Here is a 12,183-nt window from a genome sequence, read left to right as displayed (position 1 = left end):
CAATATTATTAACTATATTCCCTGTGCTATACATTACGTCCCTGTGACTTATTTTATAACTGGTAGTTTGTACCTCTTAATCCCTTTCACCTGTTTTTTTCATCTCTGACCCTCCTCCCTCTGGCAACCACTAGTTTGTTCTCTGTATCTGTGAGGTTAAATTCTTTATTGTGATCTTCCATCTCAGCATACCAGCTGAGAGAAACAAATGCTGTATTAGGCTAAGAACTACAAAGCAGAAAGTGGATTCATATATCCCTCTCTCTAAATCCCATCATTGGGAGACCGTCTAAGTTCTTTGGATTCATACATCGAGAAGAGCCAGCAACCTCTATAATTCTATATTATATAAATATGATAGAGACCAACATTCAATGGTTATATCCATCCAGTTTTGTCTCAGTGGTTATTTTGGCTTGCTTTGACTAAAACAGTAGTGCACAGGAACTCTCAAGATGGATGTGAGCCTAGAATTCAGGTACAGTGTGTTAGGTGATTAACAGATGGGATGAATAGTTTCTTTTTACCCATAACATCATTGACACATTTGTCTGCTTTGAAGACCAAGTGCTCACTTGGCAGTTTGCTTTGGCAGCAGAACTTTCTGAGTTGAAAAAAAATGTTTATAGAGGTGGTCACATTTCTCACCTCTTTGTCAGCTATAGTAGTAAATTCAAGATTTAAAATTTGTAGTCAAATATGGAATTTTATAGAACACAATATGAAAGCCAAAATAGACACCAGGAAAAGTTATTTTCACTCCTATGACTCTATAGTGAAGGCAATCTCAGATTTAATAGTTATTCCAAAAGAAAAGGAGGAATAAAGCTTCATTGTAAAACACAATATTATAACAAATGGGGGAAGGATTGTAATTTCAATGCAAAGAGAGAACACTAGTATTGCTTTACAGAATATGTGGCCAGTCATGTTTAATTGAAGCTATTGCAGTGAGAAGTAACAATTTGACTTCTAGGGAGTTTCAATTGACAGTATTATATTTGTGCAATGTACATCCACTAGAGGAATAAAAGAAACTTTTATACTTGTATGCTGAAAAATGGAAGTATCAACATAAGTTCTGTAAATCTTGCAAATAATAACAATATAGCTAGATGGAAAAAAGTTTCTTCACTAGATCCACATAGCTTAGAGAAAAAGAATTTCATTGAAATGTCACATACTTATCATCTCTTTCCCTAACCCGTCTTTTGCAATTTTCCTCATTCCTCTGTATTCTACTATTCCACCATCTTTAATTAGTAAGAACCAAAATATAGGGATATCTTTGCGTCATCCACTGTGTTCCTTAATGTCACCCCATCATGGATGCTGTGATCCTTGGGAAGATGCCCTTTAAAAAGAAACAAGGCTCTTTATAAGATGGCACTAAAGTCTCTTGAAGATACATACTTGCAACCAACTATTTAACATAATTTTCAACTATTTGAAACTTTTCAACTATTCAACAAAAATTTTCAACTATTATTTAAATTATTAAATAATTTTCAACTATTTCTATGAAGTGATTGGGGTGTTACCCCATTTTGTCTCCACAAACACTTTAAGCTGCAAGAGTTTTACCCCATCAGAATCATTACTCAACAAATATTGATTGCATGTTGCATGCAAACATGACACCATATAAGGTAATGTGGAGAATGCAAAGGTAATACGCACCTGGACCTGACAACATTTTAGTGGGAAAAAGAAACAAGTACTTAAAATATTTATCTAACTTACGTTACAGGGTGAGAATTGTCCTAAGAGTTGAAAGTAAACTGTGAGACAGATTTCTATTGAAGGCTATGCAGAGGCTATAATGGAAGGAGGGGAAATTTTCACCTGAGTGAGGGTAGGATGTCCTAAAAAAAAGAAAAAAAGAGAGAGAGAGAGATGCTCAGGTTACTCAGGATATACAGAAGGAATTTGTTTAAGGTAATTGAAGTATAGACTAGGTGAAAAGAAGTAGTGGATGTTAAGGGTGGGAAAACGTGTAGGACCCAAAATACCAAAACCCTTGAATATCATTGAAGTGGTTTGAACTTTATTTTATAGGCAGTGAGGAATCACTGAATATTTTAAACAAGTTAGCAAAATATTCAGAATCATACTAAATATAGAGTGTGGATTGGATAAGGAATGAGATTGATGGTAGAAAGGATTAGGAGGTTATTACAGTAAGGCTCAGAAAGGGTAATAAACTCCAGAACTAGAATATGTCACATCTTGAATTCTCTCTAAAACCAATTTTAGATTTCCTGGATTTTATCAAAAACATATATACCCATTAAGATGGAGCCTTTATTCCAAACTAGGGTCTATAATGCTTCTTTTTTTTTTCAGATTTTTCATTATTCGTATACTGCTTCATATGTGATTTACAATATACACACTAGGTAAGTTCTTTGATTTTCTGGTTTCCATGAGCAACTGTCCAACTAAATTGTTGATGTAGGTGTTAATTTGTTCATGTAAAAATATTTACCTTTTTTCAAGGGAAGTTTGGGAGTTAAATCCTCCAGAAGTAGAGGACTCCATCTTGCAGTACGCGGCCTGGGGCGTCCAAGGGCAGCAGCTGGTAAGCACAGGCATTGGTATGCACTGAGTACTGTCAGCCAGGGCCCTATGGAAAATGCTTACAGAAGCCACTCGTAAAAATTGTCCTATTATACTGGATGATTTTAATACCTTAATATCTTTTATCTAGTATTTTAATTTAAGAATATATCAAATAGTACCAGTATAATGTTATCAACTAATTAAAAAGAAAAAAGTTTATAATGTGTGATTAAACTGCTAGTTAATAATAAAACCCAGAAGAGATCCAAGAATACTAAGGCCTAGTTCTGTAAAATTTCTGTTACATAATGTTTTATTTATTCTTAAAGCACTGTTCATGGCAAAAATGTAAGATGGAAGTCTACACTTGACGATGTTCTCTTAAGACTTTTTTCTCATATATTTTGGAATTATCACAAACTCAAAAAGAGAGTGATTGATGTATAAAAGCAGTTTGAGCTTCACAATATTCTTGAGTCTCATGGGTGCCTGGATATAGCCTTTAAGGGAAAATTGCTCAGGAAGTGGTATTGCTTGCTTGTATGGCTTGAGCATGCTCAAAAGTACTACACATGGCCAAACTGATTTCTAAATTGTTTCTAAATTGTTTATATGCTTACTAGCAACAATGTGAGAATCCCCTTTGTTCCATATCGTCACGACCACCTAGTTTTTCCAGACTATTATTTGTTAATAATGACATTATTGCTTCTTCCATTCCAATTTTTCTGCTTTCTAATTTATTAAATTCTTCTTGCACTAGCTACCCTATGAATGTGCCTAGTTATGGTGAGGTAGTTTCTTTTTTTGTGGGAAGATTTTTTAAAATGTATTCTATTATGATTGTAACAGTAAGGTTTAGATTTATTTTTGAATAAGTTTTGGTAATTTATGCATTTCTAAAAGTCCATTTCACCTAAATTTTCAAATTTTTAGCATAATATTTTTATAACTTCTTAGTGTTCTTTTAATCTTAGCATGTGTTGCTATATTTTTTCTTGTTTCCTAATATTATTTATAAGTATTTTATTTTCATGATCAACTTTGGTTGATATTTATAAATTTCACATTTGTCTTCTCAAAAAGCCAAATTTTAAATTTATTTGATCCTTTCTAGTATAATGTTACTGTCCTCTTTTTCTGTTCCAATAAAACACGGAAGACTATAGAATTTTCTTTAAATGGTGCTTAATCTTCATCCAACAATTTGATAGTAATACTTTTAATATTATTTAGTTAGAATATTTTAAAAAATTTATTGCATATTCTTATTTCAGGTGTGTTATTTTGATGTTTGTTTTTAAATTTACAAAAATGTGAAATTGGTTTTGAAGCTAATTTGTAAAGTTCAAAAACAGATCTTTGTAATAGTCACTTAGAAAATGATGACCTAATGGCTTAATGTAAACTTTTATAAATGTTTTCCCTGCGATAGGTACAGTGTTTTGTATGTGCCTATTGGGTCTATCTTAATACATAATTATGTTTTACATAATACATAAATTAAAGTTAAATAAGTTGAAGTACATAAGACTTTAACTCCTTAGTAGTGATGGTGGATATATGGTCTTTTTCTTTAGTGTTCTGTAGGTTTTACATTATATAATTTGAACTATGCTTTTAAGAATGAGGGGGGTTAAATGTATTTTAAATACGTCTTTTAGTAAATTGAAATTCTTCATATTCTTATCAATATGTTCATCTTACTTGCCTTTAATAATTCTGATCAACCAACCCTAACCCTAACCTTTAACAAAAGTTAGAATCCTCTAGTTTTGTTTGTTTGCTTGTATTTACTTAGAATTGCTGCTTCAGTAACAGCTGAGTGGGTTGAGGTATGTTTTTTAATTTCCCATGACCATCATTTCATTACGATAATTTAGGAAATATAAATATTTTCCTTAAAAAAGTGCATATTATTAGTTTTATTCCATTTTATAAACCTAAGAAATACTGTCTTAAGCTAATTGGCGAAACAGGTATTTCACATCACAGTAAGGCTGTGGAATAATGTACTATAACTAAACAATGCATCTTTTCATTAAAAAGCTTCTGGACCCTGAAATATTCTGGACGTGAATATACCTGAGATAGAGTCTCGGCCAGTGGTTGGTTATGTGACTTTGGCCAAATCATTTTTCCTCTCGGCACCTCATTTTCATCAGTAGTAAAATGAAAGCATTTGACTGTGCTTTTTGACCTCCCTCATATTACATTCTATATAATTCTAAATATTATATTCTATATTTCACTGGGATTATTTAAACCTTAAAGGTTTACCAATAACATTGAGAGAAACATATACAAAGTTGCCAGACATTAGACCTGAAGCTTCTTGAACATCTTTATGGTTACATTTTATAAAGAAATCCTGTATAACACAGTGTATTCACTGCCTTATCCACACTAAATGGTTGAATAATTGATTAAATTATTATGAAGAAAACAAGCCAGTAATTTAAAATGAAAAAATGTTGCAATGGTTCAAATACCATAGATTATAGACAGTATATTTGCATTTATCCTGTGTCTATTTTAGACATTTAAAACAATGTGTTTAATATACCTATGTAGGGCTGTCTCTAGATCCATTCCATTATGATATTCCTGAAGAGTGGCAGCAGAAGCTGCCTAAGATATGCTAGATATGAAGATGCAGGTCTGATTCAGAGAAGTCAAGGATCAGTGTATTGACGGACAGTAGTGAGTGGGCACCAGGAAGTGGGCAGGCGCTGTAGTCCTACTGCTTCACTCTGCGGCTGTCAACAAGAGAGCTAGTCCATTAGGCCAGAGGGAAATTCTAAACACACAAAATGTTAGAACACAGAAACCCAAAGTAACTTCATGTTCGTGTCACTGGAGAGTCCTTAGGAAAAATGTATAAAACTTTGATTAGTTTTAAATGATTCTTTTTCTCCAAGCCTGAGAGCAACCTACACCTGTGCCAAAATAAGTTTTATACCCTAAAGGAAGTAGTATTAGTTGTATACATTTTCTTTAATGATTCCTATTTGTTATTGATTCCTTATTCTTTAATATATTTGAGAAAATCATAAGAATACTAAAAATTTACAAAAATCATAGATCCTCTCATGGGGGTCATTTTGCAGGTGATTGAATCCTCATCCATTACTTACTAGCTGTTGATTTTGAGACAATTACTTAATCTCTACATGCCTTAGTTTTCTTATCTTTAAAATGGTGACAATAACAGTGCTTTACTAATAATGCTATTCTGGTATTTAATGTATAAATACAAAGCATTTTGAAAAGTATCTAGCATGTAGTATTTTAGAGGTGTTAATTTTTACTGTTTTAAAAAGATTAAAAACAATGTGTCACTTGAATTTTAACTTCTTCAGGAATTTTGGTGTTACTGGTTTTTTTGAGAAATAAGCCTACGTTCTTTGTCATGGCATTTTCCAAAGTCATTTGGGAAAATTTGGGGATAAGTTCTATTCTTGTTGAGGTTATTTTTTGTGCAAGTAAACATAAATTCAATATAATTAAAGGGTGTATCTCTGCAAATGGCTAACGGTCCATTTCATGTGAATATGACAGGCTTTGTCACTATTTGAAGCCATCAGCAAAAGTCAGCGATATGATTATACCAGAGATGAGCCACTGCAATACTTTAGTTTTGCATTAAATTAATCAGAGTCCTGTAGTGTTTATAAACTAAGAACAATTGATTTTTTCATCCTTAATTCTCACTCCCTAATTTTATTTGCTGTAAAATAAATCCTTGGCTATAGAGAAGAAAGGTAAGAGATTGGGCATAATTTATAGATAAAGAGGGTCTGAGTTAGAATTCAAAGGATGGAGAATTTTTTAGTAACACTAGGTGTAGGGGAAAACAGTTTGGTTGTGGCCAACTTTGTGGGAAAAAAACCTGACACAATACAGCATGTATTATTTAGAGAAGGCAGTGAGTAGACCACTTCAGCTGTAGCAAATGTTTTATAAAAAGAAATGGTGGATACTGAAGCAGGAAGAATTATGTTAGTCATTCAGTTGAAAAGAATTCTGGTTTAAGAGGGCGTAGCCTTTTTCTTTCCAAAATAACTTCATCTTATAAAAGTTAAAATCACTCATTGTAGAACATTTGAAAAGTCATATAATTATATGAATTCATGTAAATTCATATATAAAAGTTAAATACACCTTATCTATAATTTTACCGTAAGAATTGAAAGCTTCTAAAAGTCAGATGAAGTCTGAGCATAAGAAGGAAAAGCATTTCACTGATTAAAATACACTCTCTAGAATCAGAAAAAACTCCATTCAAGCTCAGATTCTGTTTTTTGTTTTGTAACTTATGGAAGGTTGAAAGCTTTAAGCTTAAACTTGCTCATTTTAAAAATGAAAGAAAATCATAACTACTCCCAGTTTTGCTTGAGGTTTAAATGAGATAGGTAATGTGCACAAGTGAAGATTTTCCAGTAAACAGTATTAATAGTGTATATAGCTATATATGTATATGTGTATTCAGAGAGAGAGAGATTGAGAACCTGCCTCAAACAATTATGGGCGCAGTCTGGCTGGCTGGAAACTCTGATAAGATTGAATATCACAGTCTTGAGCTGCAGTCCTGAGGCCTTCAACTCATTGGATAAAGACCAACCACATGATTCCTTACTTAAAATGAACTGATTGTAAATGTTAATCATATCTGCAAACTGCTTTCACAGCCAGACTAGTATTTGACCAAACAGTCAGGCACCATAACTCAGCCAGATTTACACATAAAATTAGCCATCACAGCATAGTAAGCACTCAATAAATGACAGCTATTAATTTGATTCCCACTTGTCCTTTCATGTAATAACATGATTAATTCAGAATTTCATCATCTTTCCCCTAAAAATTTTTGCAGCTTATTTTCTAACGTCCCTTCTTCAATTGCTAGCCATTCTAATTCACACCTGCAGAGATATGGTTAGCAGTGCAGATCCTTAGCAACTCCCACAAGGTTATGAAATGTCACTGAGATGACACACAATGTCATTGATGTGACACACAAGATGTGACTAAGTTGTCACATCATCTGGCTCCTGACAGTTCATCACAGAACAAAGCACAGATGTTTTTCTACCAGGACCAAACTCTGTAATTTCCAGAGGGTGACACAGGGCTGCTTTGTGCTCCGAGTGATTCCCCTTTCTATACCCGTTGTTTTCTTTTCATCAGAACTCTTTGTCAAATACTTTCCCTCCTCTTCTCTGGTAATTTTTCCAGCATTTCTACATCTAAGTGAATTGCTTACTTCTCAAGATTCTAATATTCTATTTTATTTCAAATTTTTACAATATTTTATATCAGTTATTTACATTGCTGTCTTCCACCACTAAACTGTAGTCTTTTCCAGAGCAGACAGAAGAAAGAATATGCTAAATGTCCCTCTCTTCTCTCTCTCTTTCTCTCTCTCTCCTTTTATCTCTCTCTCTCTCCCTGCCTCTGTCTTCCCCTCATCTTCCTCCCCCTTCCTTCTTCATAAAATTCATCTTAGCACAAGGCAAAATGTAGATTTAATAAGAAATTAATGAAAGGCTAACAGTTGTTTCCATGGATAATGGGATGCCAAAGAAGGTTTTGAAGATGGCATAATATGAAAAGAAATCATTCCTGAAAAGACAGGTCTGGCAGGAAAATTTAAAATAGAGGGTAGGCAACTGAGTCCAAAGGCAGAGAGCTAGGTTTAGAGGCCATTAGTATAATCTAGAACTGATTTGACAGATAACAATATATTTAAGAGATGAACACATCAAGGTTTAAACTGAGATCTAAAATTTGCAGTCCAACAATAAAAATTGTCTTATAAATACTTATTCAAGTAAATTAAATTATGCATATATGTATGTTTTTACATATTTTTGCAAAAATTTGAGACTCTTAATTTATTTAAATACTTTATTGAGTACAAATAAAAGATTGAGGGCTTCCCTGGTGGCGCAGTGGTTGAGAGTCCACCTGCCGATGCAGGGGACACGGGTTCGTGCCCCGGTCTGGGAAGATCCCACATACCGCGGAGCGGCTGGGCCCGTGAGCCATGGCCGCTGAGCCTGCGCGTCGGGAGCCTGTGCTCCGCAACGGGAGAGGCCACAACAGTGAGAGGCCCGCGTACCGCAAAAAAAACACAAAAAACAAAAGATTGACACATACAAAAGGCTGTACTTTGCATTGAATACATACAAAAGACTATAAAACTTGAGATGAAAATAAGTATACACCCATGAAACCATCAGCACCTTCAATGGCATAAACACATCCATCACCTCCAAAAGATGTTTACTGCCCTCTTTAATTTTTTGTGTGATAAGAACACTTAACATAAGGTAGACTCCTTCTTTAATATTGCTAGTACTTTTTCAGTCTATTCAGGATAAAATAAAATCACCATACCCATTCTTCCGATGGCATAAAGCTTTAAAAATATCCAGTGTGTTAACTTAATTTATCACAATTTAGGTGTTTAGAGAAATCACTTTTCTACATTCATTATCTATATTTTTGAAGAATGTAATGTTTAGGTAATTCTCCAAATACAATTTATCAAACTTTCCTATCACCTACATTTTTACTTACTAGAGATTTACCTTAAAATTGTATTAAAATTTTAAGTGATTAGCAATGGTTCATTGCCTCTAGGAGGGTTTCAATTTCTTTGGTGTAACTGCTTAAGTTTTCATTAAGATTTAATGAAAATTTAACTAATTAATTAATTTCATTAATTAATGTAAACATTTTGAACAATTTTATTGACTTTTCCAGGGTGACTTTAACCCTTCTTCGTTTAAGGGCAGATGTTTAAGGTAGCATTTTTCAAACATGTTGCTGAAATCTCATGTCCCCTACTAAAAATCAATATGATTTTGCTTCATATGCCATTGTGTTTTTCTCCAGTATAAAAGTAATCATTTTAATTGTCATTAAGATGTATTCAAGAAATACATGATAAGCATTCACAAATATAAGATATACATGTGCATACTCATACACACACTACACACACACATAGTCATATGCACACACATTCACTCCCTGCTGCTGGTGTCATGTACATTTGGAACGAAAGTCTGGGGTTTAGAGTCCTAGCATACCAACATACCAGAGGTGACATAGAAGTAAATAAAGAAAAGCAGCCATTGAGAGTCAAGGTCTATTTCAAGTCAGTTCTTCACTGTGGTGTGTGTGGTGTGGTGCTCATTCCTAGGTAGTACATTGGTGCAGGAAAACTGCCAGAAAATTTATACCATAACATCCTCAAGTGTTTGTCATGATGACCTTTTCTCTTATAAATGAATTTACACCTTTTTTTCAAACTCCACTTATTTTCATTAGTGGTGATAAATGAAAAACAAGGTTACTTTTTCATTTTACCCAGGACAAAATCTAATGATTATATTTTTAGTTCCAGGAAATAATAAAAGCAATCCTTCTTATTATATTCTAGTATTAGACACACCTAAGGTCTAATGGGTCTCACTTGAAGTTTGGAATCAGGAAAATCAATATCAAGAAGCTAATATGTTTTCTATAATCAATATTTTGACTGGGGATAACTGATGAACCATAATAGGATAACTATGTTTGGATTTAACAAAAATACCTTTAAACTATCTCAACCATTTTGACTGATACATTTGCATTGTATTCAGGTGTATATTTACATTAGTATATCATGTAGGCAAATGTGACAGGAAATACATTCTCATATAAGTAAAATATGGTAACAGTATAAGTGTACATGTGTAAAGAAAAAATATGCAATTACAGTGTACAATTTAAAAGAAAATTAATTTGCCTTGCTGTGCAATATAAATCTTAGTGTCTTGTAATTATTTAAACAGCATATTTAGGACCTTTCTACAAAATTCAGATTTCCAAAAGAAATGGAAAATGAAATTACTATCCTTTATAAGCACACATTTCAGATTATTTCCCTCCAATTAAGTGTTGCTTATTTCAATGTAAGGAGAAAACTGAGCAACTTCCATACTGTTAGCTATACTCGTATTGCTTTTAAAGGCTTTGCACAGGCCTTATCAGAAGTCACTTGATAAGTATGTGCTGACTTGACTTTGATGATTGCCTTGGACTGTAAACAAACTCTCTGAAGGCAGGAGCTCAAATTCTGTAATTCTGATAGCATGTATAACTGTATATTGAACTATGGAGTTAGCAGGCATGGGTTTTCCATGGAAAATAATAAAAGAGAAGCTGCTTAGAGAAGATGTTGTAACCTGTGCCAGCATATACAAATGGAAGATACTTAGATGCTGACAGATGTGAGGCCAGCCCTGACCTAGATTTAGATCTAGAGAGTGATTAGAAATATTGCCAAGCTTTTATCTAGTAATAATAATAATATTAATAATTAAAAAGCAAGAAAAGAAAATCAATTCACTGTATGCTATTTGAGAATGCCTTTTTCCTGTGCTATGTTTGTAGTGTTTTATTCAACATTTAGAAAAATCAAATGGAAACCAATACTGTCATATAAAGTACCAGTTTTAATGATGGAATGTCAGAAGTGTACTTCTCTCTTCTGGGGGGAGGTGGTAGTCTTTATCCTGATTTAAAGTGCTTCATTTGGTTTAATGCAGCATTAAATATAAAATTTCATAGAACTTCTAACTAGGTCTTATGAACTTGTTACTTATTACAGGTATAAAAGGCACAATGTCTATTCCAGGAATTCACAGAAAATAGACTTAAAGGTGAGAATACTCACCTTTGGGAACACCTACAACATGGACCTCATCTTGCAGGGGGAATCCTCTCTGAGGTGATGGAGTGGTTTCCTAGAGGAAGTAACCAGCAAGTTGAGTTTTGGAGTTATATACTGGTGCAAGATTTGGACCTTTATTTAAAGGCGTCCCTCTGACTATAAGGAAGCTCTCAATATGAAAAGAAATAGAGTAGACTTGTATGCAATCACATGCTTTAATTCTTTTGTTTATACTTTTAATAACAGAAAACTATAACTTACTATTATTTCCAAATGTGAAAAGATAATAAAGCAAACTAGAAATATAAAATGTGTTAGCAGACTTGTACTAGAAAGAATAACCATAAAAACTCACTGTAATTAAACTCCCTATATTTCCCTTAACTTATATTTAAGCAATTTTGAGTTATTTAGTAATAATGAGGTAAATGCAACAGCCATATCTTTTCCCCTATTTGTTTGTTTTCCAACATAAATAGCAATTTCTGCAGCACTTCTTGTCTAATGCTGCTCCTAATATTGAATTAAATAATATATTGTGGAGTAAGAACCAGAGAGATTCTAAGATTGCACATTTTTAAACTATAAATCTGGATCATACATAATCCGATGTACTGAATACTTTGGACAGTTCCTGCTAAGCAAACCATTTGAATGGAGTAACAACATAGATGATGATCAGTGAAGGTTTCTAAATATTAGACTCTTTCTGTTTCATTGCAGCTAAGCTTTTGCATATCTATTATTCTTACTTTTAACCATACAGGGTTATCCTACAGTGCTGTCAAGTCATAGTCCTTCAACGGTCTAAATAAAAACTTTAAAAATAAGATTATGGTAGTGTTTTATTGTAAGATGTGACCCATGCTACACAACCCCTGAGGTATAAA

General features: G+C 33.2%; 1 protein-coding gene across 3 annotated transcripts in view; it reads left to right on the top strand.

Annotated features, from left to right (window-relative positions):
• Nucleotides 1-12,183, top strand: part of DPP10 (dipeptidyl peptidase like 10) — a 1,290,245-nt gene that overhangs the window by 1,142,187 nt on the left and 135,875 nt on the right. For all 3 annotated transcript variants that reach the window (XM_012535464.2, XM_004276493.4, XM_049712621.1), the window contains exons 6-7: nucleotides 2,347-2,399; nucleotides 2,500-2,581. In XM_012535464.2, the coding sequence (XP_012390918.2) occupies nucleotides 2,347-2,399; nucleotides 2,500-2,581 (135 nt within the window). The remainder of the gene's footprint in view (nucleotides 1-2,346; nucleotides 2,400-2,499; nucleotides 2,582-12,183) is intronic.

Source organism: Orcinus orca, chromosome 7 (assembly GCF_937001465.1).
Source record: "Orcinus orca chromosome 7, mOrcOrc1.1, whole genome shotgun sequence".
NCBI lineage: Eukaryota > Metazoa > Chordata > Mammalia > Artiodactyla > Delphinidae > Orcinus > Orcinus orca.
The sequence above is the reverse complement of the archived record's forward strand: the minus strand, read 5'-3'. Positions and strand labels throughout refer to the sequence as shown.